Raw genomic sequence first — 20540 nt, forward strand, 5'->3', positions numbered from 1 at the left:
CTATTTCTCCTGCTATATATGTACACATGTTTTTATTCACTTTGGCAAGCTTTTATTGAATGCCCACTATGTATTCGATGCCAAGGTTGTATATACAGTGAAAGTGTGGTCCTTGCTCCAGAGGATAGCAGTGGTAGGAGAATGAGGGCACAGAATCCCAACACACTGTCAATGATGATAATGCTGTCATTTAAAGTGCTCTGAATGAGAACACAGGTGAAGGAGACACCTGCCTGGGAAAAGGATGCAGAGATTTAGGAAGACAGGCTGGGAGAAGGGGCAGGAGTTTGTCAGGTAAACTGAATAGGAGAAAGGACATCCTAGGTTAGGGAAGCAGGCTAAGTAAAGAGGCAGAAGTGTGAAAATGTGGCTGTACTGGGGAGTAAATAAAACCCCTGGAGGCGAGGGCTGGCAGAAGGTGCAGGGGAAGGAATAATAGGAAATAAAATTGAAAACGTGGTAATGGCTGGGTTGTAAAGGGTTTTGAATGATGGGCCAAGAAATTTTGATTTCATCTAACAGGGAAGCTATTGTAGCTTTTTTTTTTTTTTTTTTTTTTTTTTGGTTGTGGATGGAGGGGGAAGAGATGTAATATAATCCTAACCTTTATAAGCCAGTGGAAAATGAAAAGAATTCAACATACACATTTTTTTTCCAAGTCAGTAAGCATTTGCAAATCATTGAGAATTCACACACTTATGGCTTAGTGCCAATTACTGACCTCAAAAAAATCAATTCTTCTTTTCCCATCTAAATATAATGTGCCTTCTTAGATTGTATTAATAATGCCCCCTGTACAGTCTGCATTTTTTCATTCCTTTTTTTTTTTTTAATAAAACATTCTACTTTGCTCTCAATGGTCAGAGGAAAATGTGCTTGAGATTGACGGAGCATATTATTGATAAAGGAAAGGGGAGGACTGCTTTATACCTTTCAACAGTTGTCTATGCTTTTGAGGCAAATCAAGAAGAATGGAATAATCTGTGACTTAGAATCATAGGCTGCTAATCCTGGAAAACCACCTAGTGCAGAAAAGCCCCAGATTTGCTAACACTGGGCCACATGATCAAATATGCACATGTATAAGCTATGTCAGCAGGTTTATGACCACAGGAGTGAGTCAAGAGGGTCTTTGCTTGGCTAGGGTAATTAGATAGGATTCAAACCTTAGTTGATCCATAGAGCTATTTACATAGCTGTATTTAGTTTGTCAGTCTTTCTTTACAATGCCCTAATTTCTTTCTTTAATTATATTTACATAATGAAGTATACTTAACTGCAGTTATAATTACCAAATGATCCAAGCTTGCTGTCAAGGACACCTGGCAGCCTTTGAATAAAAGATCTTAGCAAGCAAACAAGTACACAAGAACCACCTAATCTTATGTTTGGTCAGTGCCTGCTAATTAGGAAAATCATCTAATTTTTAATGAAAATCTCAAGATACATCCACATGAATGTGTATATACAACACATATTTCTAACTACTTGGCTGACTAAAGACAGAAAAAAACCTAGATTCATCTTGATAAGATGGATCTCTAGGGTCCACTCTAGATAAACCCAAACCCACCTTTTTACAAATAAAAAATTGGGGAACCAGAGAAGTGACTTTTCCTAGTGGCAGACTTAGAAACATCCATCCCAAGTTTCCTGGTTTCCAGAGTTATAAGGTATCCATGATGTCAAGTGGTCCCTTAACTGACGAGTACTGAGAGGGAAATCTCCTAAAACGGGATGGTGCTGCACAACAGACTTCATCCTATTGAAAATCATCACTTGGTCTGTGGTGTGTTACTCATGTAATCCAAACTGCAGAGAAATTAGCAATCAACATGCTCCCAAACCCCATAAACATACATACGTGTGGGTATGGGAGGACCCCTCCTACAATGTCAATTTTTTAAAGATTTTATTTATTCATTTATTTGAGAGAGAGAATGAGAGGGCACAAAATGGGGGAGGAGTAGAGGAAGAAGCAGACTCCTCACTGAGCAGGGAGCCCAAAGCAAGGCCTGATCCCAGAACCCTGGGATCATGACATGAGCTGAAGGCAGACACTTAACCAACTGAGCTACCCAGGTGCCCCCAATATCAATTTAATTAACAAATTGTCTGATGGTTCTTTAACTTGACCATTCAATGGCAATACAATGGGAGAATTTAGGTGGAGCTATTCTCAAATTGAAACAGCCAATATTTATTGGTTACTTTGTATGAGGTTCCATACATATACCATATCTCATTTAATTTCCATAATAACCCTAAGAAATAAGTGTTATTATTTTTTGCTGCCTTTTATAAAGGGCACTGCATTTTGCAAAGTGAAAGTGACTTGCCTGGAGATCTGGAATAGAAATCTAGACGATGTAAATCCCTTGTTCTGAAGCACTAAATACATTTTCCCCTTTGTTATTTTATGGGCTATCTTCATGCCTAATACCCAGGTTATATTCTATTCTTTCAAAAAGTCTGTCTCCAAAAGTTAAATCTTAAAACAAGAACCTCCTTGATATTCTCAACACCAAAAGCACTTTTGAAGAAAAGACTTTTTAAATCTATTCTTTTTTATAATAATTTGACTAGTTATTTGAGCTTTACACTTGTGAGAACTTAGCACTTTGTCATTTTAAACAAATCCTAAGAGAACATGACTAATTACTAACAGTTTTTTAATGTTTTGTGTAGCTCAAGCTAGGTAAAATAAAAATACAATAAAAACCCTATAACTTAGGCCAAATTAAACATTATCTTAATGTGGTCTACTCAGAAGTAACTGAGTAGACCACATGGTAACTATAAAATAAAAATACTTTGCATTTTTATGTTCTATCTGGGAATCTTAAATTCCAAGCTAAGTGGCACCTAAAACTAAGTTGTTATAAATGGCAGCTGGCACTTTAGTTATAAATGATGCAGTTATAAACTATTCCCTCTATGGAGAGAATTTCTAGAGTTAAGTAGCAGAAAAGGAAATTAAGAGAACAATCACATTTACAACTATGCAAAAAAATAACAAAATACCCAGGAGTAAATTTATCCAAGGAGATGAAAGACCTGTACTCCAAAAACTATAAAACACTGATGAAAGAAATTGAAGATGACACATAAATGGAAAGATACTCCATGCTTATGGAATAACCAATAACATTAAAATATCCACACCATCTGAAGCAATCTACAGATATAATGCAATCCCCCAAAAAATGCCAACATTTTTCACAGAACTAGAATTAATAATCCTAAAATTTGTGTGGAATCACAAAAGACCTCAAACAGACAAAGCAACCTTGAAAAAGAAGAACAAAGCTGGTGTTACTATAATCCCAGATTTTAAGATATATGACAAAGCTGTATTAATCAAAACAGTATGGTATTGGCTTGGAAACAGATACAGGGATCAGTGGAACAGAACAGGATAGAGAGCCCAGAAATAAATCCATGCTTACATGGTCAAGTAATTTACAACAAAGAAGGCAAGAATACACAAAAGGGAAAGAGTTTCTTCAACAAATTGTGCTGGGAAAATGGGACAGCTACATTCAAAAGAATGAAACTGGAATACTCTTACACCATACACAAAAATAAACTCAAAATTGGTCAGATACCTAAACATGAGACCTGAAGCCTTAAGAGTTTAGAAGAAAACATAGGCAGTAGTTTCTTTAACATAAGCTATAGAAACATTTTTCTAGATAGGTTTCAGGCAAGAGAAACAGAAGAAAAATTAAACCATTGAGACTACACAAAAATAAAAAAAAAAAAACTTTTGCACAGTGAAGGACGTCATCAACAAAAAGGCAACCTACTGAATGGAAGATGATGGTTGAACTTCTATAATACCAAAAAATAAACCAAATAATATGATTAAGAATAGTCAGGGGACCCAAATAGAAATTTCTCCAGAGACATACAGATGGCTAGCAGACACATGAGAAGATGCTCAACATCATTCATCATCAGGGAAATACATATTAAAACCACAAAGAGATACCACCTTACACCTGTCAGAATGGCTAAAATCAACAACACAGGAAATAAATATTAGTGAGGACATGGAGAAAAAGAGACCTGCAGGTGCCCTCGTCTGCTGATGAAAATACCTGTGGTGCAGCCATTGTGGAAAACAGCATGGAGGTCCCTTAAGAATTAAAAATAGAACCACCATATATGATCCAGCAATTCCACTACTGGGTATTTATCCAAAGAAAACAAAAACACTATTTTTTTTTAAAGATTTTATTTATTTGTTCATGAGAAACACGGGGTGGGGGGGCGCAGGCAGACACAGGCAGAGGGAGAAGCAGGCTCCATGCAGGGAGCTCGACGTGGGACTCGATCCTGGGACCCCAGGATCACACCCTGGGCCGAAGGCAGCGCTAAACCACTGAGCCACCTGGGCTGCCCAGAAAACAAAAACACTAATTTGAAAAGATATACATACCCCTATGTTTATTGCCAAGATAAGGAAGCAACCCAAATATCCATCAATTGATGAACAGATAAAGAAGACATATATTATACATACTGGGATTTTTTAAAAAATATTTTTATTTAAACTCAATTTAGTTAGCATATAGCATATTACTAGTTTCAAGGGTAGGATAGAGTGATTGATCAGTTGCATATAATACTCAGTGCTCATTATATCAAATACCCTCTTTAATGCCTATCACCCAGGAACCCTCTTGATATTCTGGAAGACCAGTTTCCAGAAAGAGAATTCAGTCATTGACTTAGTCTCACAAAGGTAGTGGCAAAATAACATCACAAATTACATACTGGTTTTTTTTTTTTTTTTGCCCACTGAAAGCAGCTGGACACCATGCATGTTTTTTTCAAGATATTGTGTATAATCAGCATGATTACTGTGTGAGTAGCTTAGCCACATTCTTAACTTCAGTTTCTTCACTTAGAAATGGGGAAATAGGAAAACCAAGAATGGTTACACAACCTTAGAGTTTGTTTTGTTATTTTAAAACAGAGGCCTCAGAGTCAGATCATAATGAGGAATTCTTCTAATTGTATACACAACTCAAAAGAATGGGGTAGAGAATGAAACTCTGAATGAGATGATAGAGGTTTCCAAAGCCCTTTCTAACACTGGGTCCTTTTGGAAAACTATAGAAAAGATAGCAAATTAATAACACAAATAGAGAACAAATAAAATCACAAAGAGATCTTAAAAAAAAAAAGGGAAGCCAAACAATCACAACAAAGATTAATAGTAGCCCAGCATGAAAAGGGAGCTGTCTTCCCTAATGTGGTGAATCCCTGACTTGTTATCCCTGCCAACAAAAAAGACTTAAAAATCACTTGGGCCCCCTTAACAGTAGTCACTGAAAACTTACTTTGTTTTGTTTTGAAGATTTTATTTATTTTTGCAAGAGAGGGAGAATGAGCACAAGGATGGGGGTGGGGGTGGGAGAAGCAGACCCCCTGCTGAGCAGGGAGCCCAATGCAGGACTCAATCCCAGGACCCTGGAATCATGACTGGACTGAAGGCAGACACTTACCTGACTGAGCCACCCAGGTGCCCCTGCAAACTCACTTTAAAGATTCAATGTATTCTTGCCATTATTATTATAAATTACCAAACCATGATATAGTTTGATTACAGTGATCATAGTTCTTTTTTTTTTTTAATTTTTATTTATTTATGATAGTCACAGAGAGAGAGAGAGAGAGGCAGAGACACAGGCAGAGGGAGAAGCAGGCTCCATGCACCGGGAGCCTGATGTGGGATTCGATCCCAGGTCTCCAGGATCGCGCCCTGGGCCAAAGGCAGGCGCCAAACCGCTGCACCACCCAGGGATCCCAGTGATCATAGTTCTATAAACCATTACATTAATAGTGATTAAAATCACATTTGAATACTCTGGAATTTCTGGAACTCCAAGAAATCAGATTTCTAAGTTGTATAATAATATCTATTACTAGATAAGTCTATGTAATCTTGGAAATCATATAAAACCATTTTCTAGGCATGGCTAAGGTGTTCTATTTTCTTTCTTCCAACTCTGTCCCATTTCTCACTTGAATTCCTTACATTGTCAATAATTAAAATAACAGTACTCTTAATTTTGAAAGTTCTACTGTGAAATTAATATTAGCCATTTAGCCTAAAAAAGGAAAAAACCCAAAAAGTATACCTAAAGCAAACATGACTTAGAATTTCAATGAATTTGGTCATACTCCAGGAAAAATAATTTCATATGCTAGATTACAATTATCATTCAACCTGGGTGGATAATTCTATTCTCTAAAATCATCATGATGGGATACTGGAACTATAAGCATTTTGGTTGTTAACATGTAATAGACATCAATAAATCTTGTTTCCAAATAATATGCTTCTTCAGGAACAGATATGTACCCCTTTTCATTTTGTAAGGAAATACACTTAAAGGAAGTCCCTCTAGATCTTGGATTGCTGGTTATTCTGTTATTGGGAGTTCAGACTCTAAAATATTACCTTTTTTTTTTTTACATTTGATATTTCAACACTTAAAATGTCTTCATCTGCTAGGAGAGGGAAGATGGCACAGGAGTAGAGGACCTCAGTTTTGTCTGGTCCCAGGAATTCACTATTACATCATTCTGAACACCTATGATCTCAACAGGAGACCTAAAAAAAGAATAGCCGCAACTCTACAAATAGAAAAGCAACCACTTTCTGCAAGGTAGGAGTTGTAGAGAAGTGAATCTGATAAATGGGACAATAGACCAGCAGGGCAGTGGAAGGTGGGGAGCCTCTGGCAGCCTGTTACCAGAAAGTGATAGAGCAGTGGAGCACAAAAATTGAATCTTTTAAAGTCTGCTGTGATGAGGGATATACCTGCCTAAAAGGTGCCCAGGTGGTGAAGTAGTTCCAGATCTTAGGTAGGGCAGTGTAGTCTCAGAATCTTTGGGATCACAGGAAGATCAGGTGCCTGAGTGTGGTTGAGTTCCCAGGCATCAGAGAGGGAAGCAATAAGTGAGGCCAGGAGTGGGCTCTCAGCTCAAGGTGGCCATAAACCACTAGCCAGGGCTTGATCACATGACTGCTCTCCAAGCAGGGGCCCAGCAAGTGAGAGATACTGTGAGACCTCCCCCACCCCACCACCTCCCCTGGAAGCAGTGGTGCACATGTGTGTGGCAAGATGCTGAGGGTTTTGGGAACTCCAAACAGGGTCACAGGCCAGAGATAGAAATGCTCAGTCACAGACTAAGTAAGTACAGAGTGCAGACGGGGATCAGGTGGCCAGGAATGATTGACTGCTTTTCCCTGAGGGCGCACTGAGGAGTGGGGCCCTCAGCTCTCGGTCTGGGACTAGAGAGTGGGAGGCCACCATTTTCACTGTCAACCTCTAAAGCTGCCCGGAAAGCCTTCAGGGAACAAAAGCCACCGAGAGCAACCCGGAGCCGAGTAGTTAGCCTGGTCCCCTGGAAAGGGCAGCGCAATTTCATCCAGGGCAAAGACTCCTGAGAATCAGCACAACAGGCCTTTTCCCCAGAAAATCAGCAAGAACATCTGGCTAAGACCATGTTTACTGATCACAAAGAACTGCAAAATTCCAGTGTTAGGGGAAAGTAGTATCGAGAATTTGTGGGGTTGTTTCTCATGATTCTTTGGTCTTCCAATTTTATTTTTATTCTTCCTTTTCAACTAATTTCTTAAATCAATTCTTTAAGTCTTTTTAAATTTTCATTTCTACAGTTATGTCCTTTCATTGTACTTATTTTTGTATATATATGATTTTTTCTTTTTTCACAATTTTGAGATCTAGTTTCTTCTCACAAGCAGACCAAAATCCACCCAGGATCTAGTGTATTGCTCTGTTCTGTTCATCTGTCTGATTATGTTCTGTCATTCTCTCCTTTTTTTTTTTTTTTGGTTTCTGGTTTCTTCTGATTTGTTCAGTGTATATTTCTCTGCGGTTGCTGTTGCTATTTTAGTATTTTATTCTCTTTGTTCATCTATTATTCTCTGGACAGAATGACAAGATGGGAAAACTTACCTCAAAAAAGAGAACAAAAGGCAGTACTGCCTGCCAGGTACCTAATCAATATGGATATAAGATGTTGGAACTAGAGTTCAGAATAATGATTATAAAGATACTAGCTGGGCTTGAAAAAAGTGTAGAAGACACAAGAGAATCTCTTTCTGGAGAAATAAAAGAACTAAAATCTAATCAGGTGGAAATTAAAAGGGCTATTAATGAGAAGCAATAAAAAATGGAGGCTCTGCTAGGATAAATGAGGCAGAAGAGAGAATTAGTGATCTAGAAGACAAAATAATGGAGAATAAAGAAGCTGAGAAAAGGAAAGATAAACAACTACTGAATCACAAGGGGGGAGAATTTGAGAGGTAAATGATACCATAAAATGAAATAATATTAGAATAAGTGAAGTACCAGAAGAAGAAGATGGGGGGGGGAGAGGGTGAGGGAGAGAGAGAGAGAGAATGAATAGCAGAAGGTATATTGGAGCAAATTACAACTGCAAATTTCCCTATTCTGGGGAAGGAAATAAACATCCAAGTCCAAGAGGCACAAAGAACCCCCCTCAAAAATCAATAAAATAGATCAATACCCTAATATTTAGTAATGAAGCTTGTAAATTATGGAGACAAAGAAAAAATCCTGAAAGCAGCTTGGGACAAAAGGACTGTAACCTACAAGGGTAGAAACATAAGATTGGCAGCACACCTATCCACAGAGACCTGGCAGGCCAGAAAGGACTAGCATGATATATTCAGGGTGCTAAGTGAGAAAAATATGCAGACAAGGATACTTTATCCAGCAAGGCTGTCATTCAGAATAGAAGGAGAGATAAAGAGCTTCCAGGACAAACAGAAACTAAAAGAATTTGTCATCACTAAACCAGCCCTCCAAGAAATATTAATGGGGATCCATTAAGTGAAGAGACAGCTCAAAAGTAACATAGAACATAAGGACAGAGACAATATACAAAAACAGTAACTTTACAGGTAATACACTGGCACTAAATTCATATCTTTCAATAGTTACTCTGAATGTAAATGGGCTAAATGCCCCAATCAAAAGATACAGGGTCTCAGATTGATAAAAAAAATAAAATAAAATAGCAAGATCCACTGATACACTGTCTATAAGAGATTCATTTTAGACCCAAAATACCTCCATATTGAAAGTGAGGGGCTGGAAAACCATTTGGCACACTAATGGACATCAAAAGAAAGCTGGAGTGGCAATCCTTATATTAGACAAATTAGATTTTAAACCAAAGACTGTAATAAGAGATGAGGAAGGACACTATATCATAATTAAAGGGTCTATCCAAAAAGATCTAACAGTTGTAAATATTTATGCCCTAACATGGGAGGAGCCAATTATAGAAATAAACAACAAAATTAAAGAAATACATTGATAATAATGAAATAACAGTAGGGGACTTTAACACCCTACTCATAGCAATGGACAGATCATCTAAGCAGAAGATCAACAAGGAAACAAGGGCTTTGAATAACATACTGGACCAGATGGACTTCACAGATAAATTCAGAACATTCCATCCTAAACCAACAAATTACACATTCTTCTCGAGTGCACATGGAACATTCTCCAGAATAGATCACATACTGAGTCACAAATCAGGTCTCAACTGGTATCAAAAGATTGGGATTGTTCTCTGTAGAATTTCTGACCACAATGCTTTGAAGGTAGAACTCAATCACAAGAGGAAATTTGGAAAGAGCTCAAATACATGGAGGCTAAAAAACATCCTACTAAAGAATGAATGGGTCAACCAGGAAATTAATGAAGAATTTTAAAAATTCACAGAAGCAAATGAAAATGAAAACACAAGCTTTGCACAGTGGCAGTATCATAGCCAATGAGGTTTATTCGAGGCACGATTATTGCTAATTGAAAATGAAAACACAACTCTTCAAAACCTTGGGATACAGCAGAGGTGGTCCTAAGAGGGAAGCATATAGCAATACAAGCCTTTCTCAAGAAGTAAGAAAGATCTCAAATACACAGTCTAACCTTACACCTAAAGGAGCTGGAGAAAGAACAGCAAATAAAGCCTAAACTCAGCAGATAAAGAGAATTAATTAGGATTATAGCAGAAATCAACTCAGCAACTGCACTACTAGGTATTTACCCCAAAGACACAAATGTAGTGATCCAAAGAGGCACCCGCACTCCAATGTTTATAACAGCAATGTCCATAATTGCCAAACTATGGAAAGAGCCCAGATGTCCATCGAAGATGAATGGATAAAGAAGATATAGTACATATGTACAATGGAATATTACTTAGCCATCAAAAAATGAAATCTGACCATTTGCAACAAAGTGGATGGAATGAGGATATTATGCTAAGCAAAATAAGTCAAGCAAAGAAAGATGATCATATGATCTCACTCACATGAAATTTAAGAAACAAAACAGGATCATAGAGGAAGTAAGGAGAAAATGAAACAATATGAAGTCAAAAAGGGAGATAAAACATAAGAGACTCTTAATCATAAAAAACAAACTGAGGGTTGCTGGAGGGGAGGGAGGTTGGGGGATGCATAACTGGGTGGGCATGTGATACAACGAGCACTGGGTTTTATAGAAGACAGATAAATCACTGAACTCTAACTCTGAAACTAATAATACACTACATGTTAACTGAATTTAAATCAATTTAAAATATAGGAACATATTCAGGGTACCTGGTGGCTCAGTTGGTTAACTGATTGCCTTTGGCTCAGGTCATTATCTCCAGGCCCTGGGATCCAGCCCGATGTCCGGCTTCCTACTCTGTGGAGAGTCTACTTCTTCCTCTCCCTCTCTCTCTGCCCTTCCCCCTCACCACTCATGCAAGCACACACTCTCACTCTCTCTCTTAAATAAATCTTTAAAAAAAAACAAAGGAACATGGTCATCTAGGGCTACAGACATGGTACAGGAAATAAATCATAGCTAAGATAATAGTAATAGATATTGTATTCTAACTAAACGCTAGGAACTTATCTCGCCCATTTTTTTTCAGTTACTCCACGAGATATGTGTTATTTTCACATCACATGAGAAATTGAGGTCCAGAACAATTTCTATGTTTAAATTCATATAACTAGCTTCTACTCCTGAAACTAATTTTACACTATCTGTTAACTAGAACTTAAATTAAAAACTTGAAATTAAAAAAAAGGTTCAGGGATCCCTGAGTGGCGCAGCAGTTTGGCGCCTGCCTTTGGCCCAGGGCGCAACCCTAGAGACCCGGGATCGAGTCCCACGTCGGGCTCCCTCTGCCTGTGTCTCTGCCTCTCTCTCTCTCTCTCTGTGTGACTATCATAAATAAAGAAAAATTAAAAAAAATAAAATAAAAAAATAAAAAGAAGGTTCATACAACTAGTAGTTAGAACTGGGATCTGAATCCAGGTCTATAGATTCAAGTCTATGATTAGACGCTGTATTAAACATGAATGATCCCTTCTTTCCATTTGTAAAAGTGGTAGAAAGAACAAGAAATGGCTGAGTATTCTATTCTTTGGCTATGGATGAAGGAAACTTTTAAATTTTTTTGATAATTTGATTTTTAAAAAAATTTTATTTGAGAGAGAGAAAGCACACGCAGGGGAGGGGAGAAGAAGGACAGAAGGAGAGGGAGAAGCAGATTTCCTGCTGAGCAGGGAGTGGGCTTCATCCCAGGACCCCATATGATCATGACCTGAGCTGAAGGCAGACGCTTAACTAACTAAGCCACCTACGTACCCCTGGACCATTTACTCTTGGCCAGATATTTTGTGTGGTGTCCTTCCCCCAAAACAGCTCGATAACTATGGATGATATGATCACACAGTGATAGTTAGAGGAGCCAGGCATCAAACCCAAGTCTGAATGACCAATTCCATGACTCTCCTCCATCATCCTACAGTGCCCAGCACAGTGGCACACTGAGAGTGAGAACTGGCTATGAAATCTGCCCCTAAGAGAGGATCACCACAGTGCTGTACAGAGCAACAGCATCATTGGCCTGATGGCAATGGCTAGTCCAACTGGCTAGTCTAACTGTCCAGTGCCTCAGAATGAAGTTGTTTTTTTCATAGAATTCTTTTTTTAAAAAGATTTTATTTATTTATTCATGAGAGACACAGAGAGAGAGGCAGACACATAGACAGAGGGACAAGCAGGCTCCCCGCAGGGAGCCCAATGTGGGACTCACTCGATCCCAGGACCCTGGGATCATAACTGGAACCAAAAGCAGATGCTCAACCACTGAGCCACCCAGGTGTCCCTTTTCATGGAATTCTTATTAGTGACTTGAGTTGCAAGTTTTCAGGGGTTGACTTTTTAACTGCTAACTTTATGTCAAGAGAGGATAAAACAGAACAAAGTATAAAACAGATTCTATAATACTGATAATGTGATTAAAACCTGCAGAACCATGCTCCTAGAAGAATTACTATCATTAAAATATCCATACTACCCAAAGGAAACTACAGACTTAATGCAAACCCTATAAAAAATACCACAAGCATTTTCACAGAACTAGAACAAATAAACCTAAAATTTGTATAGAACCACAAAAGACCTCAAATAGACTAAGTAATCTTGAGAGAGAACCATACAGTAAAGATATTACAACTCCAGATTTCAATATCTATGACAAAGCTGGAATAATCAAAACAGTATGGTACTGGCACAAAATAGACACATCAATGGAACAGAATAGAGAGCCCAGAATAAAACCCATGATTATGTGGTCAATTAATCTTCAACAAAGGAGGCAGGAATATCCAATGGAGAAAAAGACAGTCTCTTCAACAAATGATGTTGAGAAAAATGGGACAGCTACATGCAAAAGAATGAAATTGGACCACTTTCTTACACAAAAACAAACTCAGAGTGGATTTAAGACCTAAATGTGAGACCCGAAACCATTAAACTCCTAAAAGAAAACATTGGCAGTAATCTCTTGGACACCAGCCTTAGCAACATATTTATGCTTATCTCTCTTCAGGCAAGAGAAACAAAAACAAAATTAAACCATTGGGACTACACCAAATAAAAAGCTTTTGCAGAGCAAATGAAACTATCAACTAAACAAAAGGGCAACCTAGTGAGTAGGAGAAGATATTTGCATGTGAAATATCTGATAAGGGTTTAATAGCCAAATATATATGAAGCACTTACACAACACCAAAAAAAACAATCCAATAAAAAAATGGGCAGAGGAACTGAACAGGCATTTCTCCAAAGAAACCATACACGTGGCCCACAGACACATGGAAAGATGCTCAACATCACTCATCATCAAGGAAATGCAAATCAAAACAATGAGAACACCTCACAACTGACAGAGAGGCTGGAATCATAGAGACAAGAAATAACAAGTGTTGACAAGGATGTGGAGAAAAGGAAACTGCTGATGGGAATGTAAACTAATGTAGCCACTGGGGAAAACAGTATGGAGGTTCCTTTAAAAAATAAAAATAGAAATATCATATAATCCAGTAAGTTCACTACTAGGTATATACCCATAGAAAACAAAAACACTAACTTGAAAGCATATGTACCCCTCTGTTTATTGTCACATTATTTATAATAGCCAAGGTATGGAGGCAACCCCAAGTGTCCATCCATAGAAGAATGGATAAAGAAGATGTGGTGTGTGTATAGACACACAAGAATGTAACTCAGCCATGAAAAAGAATGAGATCTTGCCATTTACAAGAACATGGATGGAGCTAGAGGGTATTATGCAAAGTGAAATAAGTTAGAGAAAGACAAATACCGTATAATCAACTTATTTGTAGTATCTAAAAAACAAATGAACAAACAAAAAATCCCCAACAGACTCCTTAATACAGGGAACTGCTGGTTGCTAGAGGAGAGATGGTTGTGGGGATGGGCAAAATAAAGGAGATGAATAAGTACAAACCCCTGTTATAAAGTCACAGGAATGAAAACTAGAGCATAGGGAATATAGTTAATAATATTGTGTGTGTGTTTTTAAAGATTATATTTATTTTAGAGAGAGAGATATCAAGAGTGGGAGGGGCAGGAGGAGAGGGAGAGAGAATCTGAAGCAGACTCCCTGTTGAGCATTCAGCCCAGTGCAGGGCTCAATCTCAGGACCCCAAGATCACAACCTGAGCCAAAACCAAGAGTTGGCCACTTAACTGATTGTGCCACCCAGGTGCCCCCAATAATATTGTTTCTTTTTAAAGAACCCCACAAAAACCTACCTGCAGAAACCTAGGCAGCAGATGGTTTGGTTCAATGCCAAGACATATGTGCAGCAACTCCAGGAGGGAAATGGATTGGCAAAGGCGCATCACAAGACCAATAGCATAAAAAGTGTCGACCATGGAATCTGTGTCCAGGGAATTAAAAACAGGTACAGTAAGTAAAAGCTGGGTCACAACCCAAAAATATGCAGGACTTTGAAATAAAAATCATGATTTGCTTCTTTTTTCATTGTATATTTGAGAAATTTCCTAACAGCTACTAAATTATCAAGAATACTATGCAACCAAAGGAAGCACTGCATATTATAGTACATCTTAATTGCTCTTTTTCCAAAAAAGTAAAAATCTGAAAAAGGCGGCCCATGGCGAAAGCTAGTTTTTAATTCTCCATATATATACATATTTTATATATATTATATATATATTATATATATATTATAATTCCCCATATATTTTATAAAACAGTCCCACTTAAAGTAACCCAGTATAATCTAGATGATATCAAATGTAAACAGGTTATAGAAGCTGGCATGCTCACATCTTTATCATGGACAAGAAAATGACAAAGATGAGAAAAATAGGATTCCAGAGAAGCTTTACAGAAAGGACATTCATAACGAGGTCATGTTTAATACATCTTATGTGTGTGTAGCATTTGTGTCCTATACACACTTGGTTAGTGCTTTCTGGACCTTTGCTAGAACCTGGGCCTCTGGTGGAGACTTTTGGAGACTGCATTGCAGAAAGCCCATACTGCATGTGGAGAGAACTGAGCTAGGAGGGAAACTATTCCTCTAAATAGGATAAATATCTCACTTTAGATTTTCAAATGAAACCCTGCCATGTTAAGACATCTAGGAAACACTGTTGTCTTTACTACCCAGTGATTACCCTTCTCAACAGCTCTGTGAGGTGAATACTAAAATGATCATCATCCCCGTTTCACAGACAGTTCCCGAGGCCCGGCAGTCGGTGCTCCCACCTGCTGCCCTGTGCTTGCTACAATGGAGCATTATCAGTGACACAGCTCTGTGACCGGGAAGGTAGCAGGTGTTACTACTATTCAGGTGATTAGATCACTACTAAGCTCCTTAATTTATACTTTGACTCAGGAATTGTACTCAGCTCCCATTTACTTGTTTTCAGTCGCTTTTTCAATCTGCTTCCCATATGAATGGTTGTGTTTCTTTAATAAGGTTTCTATAACTGTAACAGTAGGATAATAACTATGATATAAACACACAGCTGACTTAAAGCAATTTTTCCCACTAGAAAGGCCAGGCAGGATAAAAAAGCGTTCGTTGCTTGTGACTCTTGTAGTGAATGACTTGTCTTGTGCCCACAAAGCCCCAGTGAACTTCCAAGGCCTCAAAGTATTGATTTTTTTTTCCCCTATAAACATACAGGAAGTATCCCCCATGCTCATGTTTTCCTCTGCTTGAAGCCTCCCAACATTCATAGCTGAAATTCAAGCCTTGGGTTGTATCTTTGGAGGATGCTGAAGGCAAGAGTTTAACTGCAGATTTGCAGTAAGAAAGAGCAACATAAAATAGTCATGGTACCTCAGAATTAGATTAATGTCCTTATGATACAGAAGGCTGAATTGATGACACAGCATGACCTTTCCTGGATATATTTTAAGCGTTTGTTTCTAGCTGAAACCAGCAGTGGCTCAAACTGTCAAGTCACCCAGTGTTTGTAAACTGTGATGACACCCATGTAGGGATGGAATGTGAAAAGAATGTTATTTTGACAGTCACTTAGTGCTTCATCTTTTAAAAATTGAAATGCTAGTTAAATTTTTTTACTTTTTATTTTATTTTATTTTTTTTTAATTTTTTTACTTTTTAGAAATCTGGAGGAAACTTTTGACTTTAACCATTAATACCAACTACCATATAAACAGTAAATCATCTATAATGTGTGTCATTTACTTAGGAACCCACGACTCCTTACAGGGACCAAATATACAAATATAACCTTGGAGACTATAACAGTTTGTCTTTCACTTATTAGTGGTGTCCAGTTATCTTACTCCTGGGGAATAAAAAAACAAGGGAAGAATTTGGTTAATTCCTCAGCTCTCTGCACAAAATGTTATACTGCAATTTACAGATTTCCTCAAAGCCCATCAAATCGGCTAAGGTTTGCCGCAGAACCAAAAAGGGAGAGTCACACAACACCACCCCAATGCCATGTCTGTGCTTTCAGGACAAACTGCCTAGTCAGAGGGAAGCCAAGTCTCTCTCCCTCATCTCACCTGCCCCCTTCTCCAAAAAAATTTTTGTTTTTGCAAGAAGTAAGGCTCCTGAAAAAATATGGCTACTAAATTTTAGAGCAGCGAAGGATATTAGGTAAAGTTCATAGAAGTGAAAAAATTAATATAAGCAGAACTGGGTGAAAGCAAATATTGAAAGTTAAAAATCCAAAACTGTTTTTTGGAGTTTTACCTTCTCCAAATGAAAAGAATCGGACTGTCATATTGGTAAATATCCATGAGTGGCCACAGAACTGGATTAAGTAGTAGATGAAAAGATAGGTGTTCTTCCTATACCTATAAATATAGGAAAATACCATTAAATGCTTCCTTTCAATAATCTTTTCAGCATTGTACACACATCTTTTAACCTACTAGCCCACCTGAGCAAGAGAAAATTATTCTTTATCAGTCTTTTGTTGTTGTTGTTGTTATCTCTGTAATGCATATCAGATTTTGAAAGGACCCAGAGCACACATGATCTGCTTAAAAGGAGTATCCTGAGTTTGCTTAAAGCCAAATATGGCTCTATTTCAAAATTCACTTTCAGCTTTGAGGAAGTTCTAACCTTGTTCTCACCAAGGGCTAAAATAAGCATTGCAAAGATGGCTTTGATTTGAGGGGGTGGGGGCGGGAGGGGGCGGGAGGATGGTAAGGGCTTGACCAGCTCAGTGCTTGCCTGCTAGTGCAAAGCCGAGATCCCTGGTCTACAGCTACAAGAGGGGAGCAGTGATGGTGGCATTTCCAAATGGTGGGTAATTTAGGCGTTGGCCATACCAGACTTTCCTACGCATTATGTGATGGGGGTCAGCACGTCGCCGCTGCCTTATATTTGCAGGGGCAGTTCCTTTCCTTCACCAGACACACATAGAAAGCAGTTTAGTGACTTAAGTCAGAAAAGGGAAGTCAAGCTGGGTTTAAAACTGGGTTGCTGGGGAGATGACTAAGGGATGACGGAGAGATACAGTTTGAGGTAGTTAGGGAAAGCATTGTTTGAAGTGTGCCCTGGGGGCTCCGAAGGGTGGCAGGAGGGGCCCTGCCAGTATAGACAAGGATTTCTCCGAGTCGGAGCTATGAAACCTCTGAGAAAGAAGGCATTTCTGAAGCGGGAATGCAGTATGGCTTGAGGACAGGGCCCCTACAGATGATGCGACAGACTCAGGGGCGGGCGAAAGGATTGCCCCCTTAATCCAGCAGGGGAATCACCTGGCCCGCAGGTTAAACATACACATCCCCAGGGCCTACCCTAACACGGCTGAGCAAGCTTTTCTGGAACTGGGCCCTGGACTCTACACACGCAATAGGTGTTTCTGCAGAAGTAGGTGTAAAGCCAGCCCGCGGGACGCCGGAAAGGGCTCCCGGTGTGTGTGTGGGGGGGGGGGGGGGGCTGGTAGGGGGTGCACCAAAGGCACGGCTGGCGGCGCCGCCTGTCCTTCCCGCTTTCTCGTCTGGACACGGGGGAAATAACAGAGCCTTCCTCCTGGGCTTGCCCAGGGACCTGAAGACCAGCTCCCGCCGGGCAGGAGCCCCAGGGCTAGGGGAGCGCAGGGGGGCGCGGCGCCGCCCGGTGCCTGCCCAGCTGCCTGCGGGCGTCGGCGGAGGGAACCCCGGCCCCGGCCCCGGCCCCGGCCCCGGCCCCGGCCGCGCGCCCTACCTGGGCTGCAGCCAGGCGGGCAGCGCCATGGGTCTCCGGGCCGCACCGCCGGGCCCTCCAGCGCCGTCAGGGAAGGAGCGCGGGCCCGGAGCGCGGGAGGGGCGGCCCCGCGGCCAAGCCCCGGCCGGAAAGGCGGGGCTCCCCACACTCAGCAATGTACAAAAAAAAAAAAAAAAAAAAAAAAAAACCACACCAAACCCCAAGGTCATGCTTTGGGTCCGAGACGAAAGCCAAGTTCCTGAAGTTCCTGCAGCGGCGAGAGCGCGCTCGTCGGCGGAGGCGGGCCCGCGGCGGGTGCGCGAGGCTGCGCGGGGGAGGCCTGGAGCGGCTGCGCCACGTCCGCGGCTTCGCGGAGCTCCTGCCCCGAGGCCGAATCTTTGGAAGGTGATTCCACGTTGCAGCTGCGAGGCGATTAATGGGCCCTCCGCCTTAGGCTCTAAATGCTTCTGCTTGGGGATCCCTGGGTGGCGCAGCGGTTTGGCGCCTGCCTTTGGCCCAGGGCGCGATCCTGGAGACCCGGGATTGAATTCCGCGTCGGGCTCCCGGTGCATGGAGCCTGCTTCTCCCTCTGCCTGTGTCTCTGCCTCTCTCTCTCTCACTGTGTGCCTATCATAAATTTAAAAAAAATAAAAATAAAAAAATAAAAAATAAAAAATAAATGCTTCTGCTTGCAGTCACGCCATCCCCGGGGATGCTTGGGCTCCAGGTGGGCGCCTGTCTCTCTCAGGACCCTCACCTGTGAGAGCCCGTCAGCGAGGAAGCCTGTGGGCACACCTTCCCTAACCCCTTCTTTTCCGCTAAGGAGCCCGATTCCTCCAGGATTAGGCATCGTTGCCTACCACCCCCCCCCCCCCCCCACCACCACACCACCACCTTCCCCTGGGTCTTCCCAGATGCTTGCAAATCCTCTTATTCACCTTGTGCTTTTCTTCCTATCTTAGGCCCACCCCTCAGGAAACCTCCTGATCACTCAGGCCTATGGCATCCTCTCCTTCATGGGCAGAGGAGCTACTTTGATGATTATATCCAGATTATATTATATCCACACTCTAACATAAACAGTCCCCCAATATATTAAAAACAAAAAAGCACTTGTAAGTAAGTGGGTCAACAACACCTGATTTTTGATGCTGGAAGGTAGTTATGCCCATTTTACCTAAAAGGAAGTTGAGGCATCTGAAAAGATGCTAAGTTACTAGCCACAGTTCATGGGACTGATAAATGGCAGTATTAGAACTCCACGGCTGCAGTATATTTTCATTAGGCCATATGTTCCTCCCTGGCAGTTCATTATGACTGCCCATGTCATAGCCCACCTCTTAGGTGTAGACAGCTCTACAGGGTCCTTCCTCTGCCAGCATTTGATCTAAAGGGGAAACGGATACACAAGCAAACACCGGTGGCTACCCTTGTCACCAGTGCTCATGCCAAGCTATAGAGGAAGACAGTCCTGGATGGCCTGGAGCGGGGCAGAAAGACTGCCCAGAGGAAGTGACCCTTTATCACCAAACACAGCCCATAGGACTACATCCTCTTTCCCCTCCTCCCCAGTCTGCTGTATTTACCAACTTTACATCTCCTTTTACCTCTGCAGCTCTGCATGTCTGCATGTTCTACTTAACTAGCCTTCTGTCCTCTCTCTCTCTCTCTCTCTCTCTCTAAATCTCTCTCCCTCCTGCTTTATTTCCTCAAACTTCTGCCCTGGGCCATCTTGTCCATTTGCCACCACATTATCCCTCCACACAGGCACCCACCACACATGGCTTTATCTCCATGCACACAACAGCCAACTGTATTATTTCCAGCCCCTGCTTTTTTTTTTTTTTAATGAATGCCAGCTCTGGCCTGTCAACAGCTTCTGGATATTTCCGCATGAAAAGGCTATTGTAACTTCCAACTAAGTCCATTTGGCATACTGTCTTTCTTCTCAAATCACCATCTTATTTCCCATAGGGATCCCACCATTTTTCTAGTCATTCAGGTTTAAAATTTTGGAGTCATCATTAAGTCTCCCCATCCAATCAAATTCTATTGATTCCATCCCTTCCAGATCCCTTACTAATCTCTAGCATTCTACTTCCATTTGTTATGACCCAGAACCTCAGAAAAAGGACACAAAAAGGCTTCCTTTTACTTGCCAGATAAAGAACAAACTACGAACGAACAAAAAGCTTTTTCAAATCAAGCAGTCAGGGAATTCTACTCATTTTCCAAGGAATAAATGCAGAGGAGAACTTCCAAGAGAACATTTGGGGTGGAAAGCAAAATTCTCCTTTTCCTCTGGCAGGGCCCAGGGCAGATCTTCTTCAGGTTCTGCCCAGCATTACCAAAATAGCCTCCACCAGCCTTCCTGCCTCCTCTTTCTATCCAGACTGCCATACATTAGTTGAAGATGCTGGAAGAATTCTTAAAACACAGTC

General features: G+C 40.6%; 1 protein-coding gene and 1 pseudogene across 2 annotated transcripts in view; one reads left to right on the plus strand and one right to left on the minus strand.

Annotated features, from left to right (window-relative positions):
- Positions 1 to 18422, minus strand: part of LOC140641519 (very-long-chain (3R)-3-hydroxyacyl-CoA dehydratase 4) — a 30481-nt gene extending 12059 nt beyond the window's left edge. Inside the window, exons 1-3 of one of the 2 annotated variants that reach the window (XM_072841517.1) lie at positions 18314 to 18422; positions 16660 to 16763; positions 14207 to 14334 (exon numbers count right to left, since the gene is read on the minus strand). In XM_072841517.1, the coding sequence (XP_072697618.1) occupies positions 14207 to 14334; positions 16660 to 16690 (159 nt within the window). In that variant the 5' untranslated portion in view covers positions 16691 to 16763; positions 18314 to 18422. Of the gene's footprint in view, positions 1 to 14206; positions 14335 to 16659; positions 16764 to 18120; positions 18263 to 18313 lie in introns of those variants that run through there. The other variant, XM_072841516.1, reaches the window with a different exon arrangement.
- Positions 9827 to 9937, plus strand: LOC140642072 (U4 spliceosomal RNA; annotated as a pseudogene).
- Positions 18423 to 20540: the final 2118 nt, after the last annotated feature.

Source organism: Canis lupus, chromosome 10 (assembly GCF_048164855.1).
Source record: "Canis lupus baileyi chromosome 10, mCanLup2.hap1, whole genome shotgun sequence".
Classification (NCBI taxonomy): Eukaryota; Metazoa; Chordata; class Mammalia; order Carnivora; family Canidae; genus Canis; species Canis lupus.